The sequence below is a fragment of the Centruroides vittatus genome, unplaced genomic scaffold, assembly GCF_030686945.1.
Source record: "Centruroides vittatus isolate TY-2023 unplaced genomic scaffold, ASM3068694v2 contig_255, whole genome shotgun sequence".
NCBI classification, from domain to species: domain Eukaryota; kingdom Metazoa; phylum Arthropoda; class Arachnida; order Scorpiones; family Buthidae; genus Centruroides; species Centruroides vittatus.
The window spans coordinates 1-2,851 of NW_027121616.1; the positions used below are offsets into that span (position 1 = coordinate 1).

Consider the following 2,851-nt stretch of genomic DNA (forward strand, 5'->3'; position numbering starts at 1 on the left):
GCTCCTTTAATTACTATTGAAGTAACTTTTTCGACAAAAAAATTGAAAATACCATTGAAAAATATTATTTATTTGAATTGAAAAAAGTTGTTATTTCGAATTTTTATCAATTTGTAAAAATTGGTTCCTAAATGGCACCTTCTCCTATGGATAGCCAACTTTACAGGGGCCTCAGAGCCTGAAACGGTGGCTTCTCTGCATAATATTTCTGTCATGCTGGAAAGCTGCCATTCGTCGTTTATCTTTAAAAATAATTTAAAAACGAAAACATGACAAAACATAAAATGAAAATAAATTTATTGACAAAGACATATTTTAAATCATTACAAATAATAAAAAGAATAAAAAATAATTACAAATAATAAAAAGAATAAATAATAATTACAAATAATAAAAAGAGTAAAAAATAATTATGAAATACAATATCATACTATCATACGTGAATGTACTCTGTATATTTACTGAATGTAGCAAACAATAATAAAATACATTATTATGAATTGGCTATGAATATACCAAACATAGAAAAAAATAATAAAATACAATATTCTTTATATATTTGCTGTGATTATTTACCAAATATAAAAAATAACAATGCGATATAAAGTGATACATTTGCACAACTAAATAATATAAAAAAGTGAATAAAAGTCATAAAATTACGAATAAAAGTATATATCTTATTATTATTTACAATATCTACTAAATTATTTACAATGATAATAATGAAAGCTTTCAAAAAATACTGATATTAGACGTAAGAAAATTTATGATATAAAAAAAAGTAAACTTTGTTTAAAATTTCTCCATGGTGTGGTATATCTCAAAACAGGGTGCTGGGCACAATGGCACATCACAAATTTTACAATAATATCTGGTTTCTTTTCTTATTTTTTTCCCTGCACCGTCATGCTTTGTTTTACATACGGCACAGCGTCTAGCGGGAGATTTTTTTTTGTCGGTCGCCGGAAGAAGGTTCGGGAAATGTCTTTCCGTCAGTCTAAGCGGACCTGGAGTTCTCGGACCTGAAGTTCTCCGACGACCATGTCTGATAACCCTCGTTTCGGTGTGATATTCTTGTATAATCTTTTCAACAATATTTATTCTAAATTCTAAATGATCCATACTGCCACCATTTTTTTTATACAATACAAACGAATTAAAAATACTAATATCTATTAAATGAAAAAAAACTTTTTTGTAAAATTTCTTCCCTCTTTTTCTTGCCACTGGATAATCTCGAAGATGCTGATCTAAAAGGTCAACACCTCCCATTGTGTCGTTATAGTCGACAACAACCTGTGGCTTTATAACTATTTTACCGGCATGTGTTGTTTTGCTGACCATGGCTGGATTGTGGACCGTAGAGAGTAAAGTGACGGCTCTTTTATCTTGCCACTTCATAATCATCACTTTACCTCTCTGCATCGCCACTGTTTCTCCCTTTTTCAATTTTTTATTTCGAATCTCAGCCGGGACCTGTTGTCTGTTCGTCCGCACAGTTCCATAGAAATCTGTTTGGCACGTAACTAGATAATCAGCTAAATGTGGGGAAGAATAAAAATTATCTGTTGTTAGACAATAGCCCTTGCCTAACAACGAGTCCGCTAATGATAAAACTATTTTAGAAGTAACTGGCATATCCTTATATTTATTGTTAAAAACTGTATTTTTTCCTGTATATATAATAAAGTTATATAAATATCCAGATGAGGACTCACATAACATGTAGAATTTCACACCGAAACGAGACCGTTTGAGAGGCATGTATTGTCTCCACGAAAGACGTCCTTTGAATAACAATAAACTCTCATCAACCACTATATCCCTTTCAGGGACGTAGAGACGCGAAAATTTTGAACATAAATTTTGAACTATTGGCCAAATTTTATTAAGTTTAGGGTTTGGATGAGTTCGCGGATTATAATTTTGATTATCTGTAAAATGCAAATTTTGTTTTATTGCCAAAAAACGATTTCTAGACATTAATCTTCGAAAACTTGGAGTGGAAAGTGTTTCGTTCGTGGTCCAATACATCCTCTCATCCGGTTTATGAATAATACCTTGTAATATTACTACACAAAAAAACATATACATTTCCTGTATTGATACAGTGTCCCACTGGCTCCTGGATGTCTGTGGCTTCGTAAGGGCGTATCTATTCGTTTCTGTTGTTATATGATCCACCAGTTCGTCATCGAAAAATAATTTGAAATAATCTAACGGTTCTATTACTTCTGTTGTAGAAAACCGACATCCAGGAGTCCCAGTGAATGGAAACCGTGGAGGAGGCGTCGGATATCTTTGAGCATCCGCTTCGCACCAATTTCTAGCGGTGCTAGAGGTATCAGATCCAGAGCTACTGGAGTCGTCGATGCTTGGTACGTAGCTCTCTGATCCACTTTCAGAGAGTACCATGCATTCAACTTCACTATCAGACATTCTGCCAATGAGAAAAATTATCTAAAAACCCGTCTTACTCGTCTATGTTACGCGCTAAAAATTAGATATTATTCTCCGGAATAAATAGAATTATCATAAACTTACTTGATAAAATTAGCTGAATAACTATCAATAATATCAATAACTTGAACAAAGATTTAATGGAATCTACAAATAAGAAAAATTATCTAAAAACCCGTCTTACTCGTCTATGTTACGCGCTAAAAATTAGATATTATTCTCCGGAATAAATAGAATTATCATAAACTTACTTGATAAAATTAGCTGAATAACTATCAATAATATCAATAACTTGAACAAAGATTTAATGGAATCTACAAATAAGAAAAATTATCTAAAAACCCGTCTTACTCGTCTATGTTACGCGCTAAAAATTAGATATTATTCT

General features: G+C 31.9%; 1 protein-coding gene across 1 annotated transcript; it reads right to left on the reverse strand.

Annotated features, from left to right (window-relative positions):
- Window positions 1-795: 795 nt before the first annotated feature.
- On the reverse strand, window positions 796-2,442 carry LOC136971451 (piggyBac transposable element-derived protein 4-like). Its single transcript, XM_067265907.1, has one exon. It carries the CDS (start codon window positions 2,440-2,442, stop codon window positions 796-798), a length of 1,647 nt encoding a protein of 548 aa, XP_067122008.1.
- Between the last annotated feature and the right edge of the window lie 409 nt (window positions 2,443-2,851).

Bases quoted from the DNA above. Each gene is read 5' to 3' on its own strand.
- LOC136971451 (XM_067265907.1), bottom strand. From the start codon at position 2,442: ATGTCTGATAGTGAAGTTGAATGCATGGTACTCTCTGAAAGTGGATCA.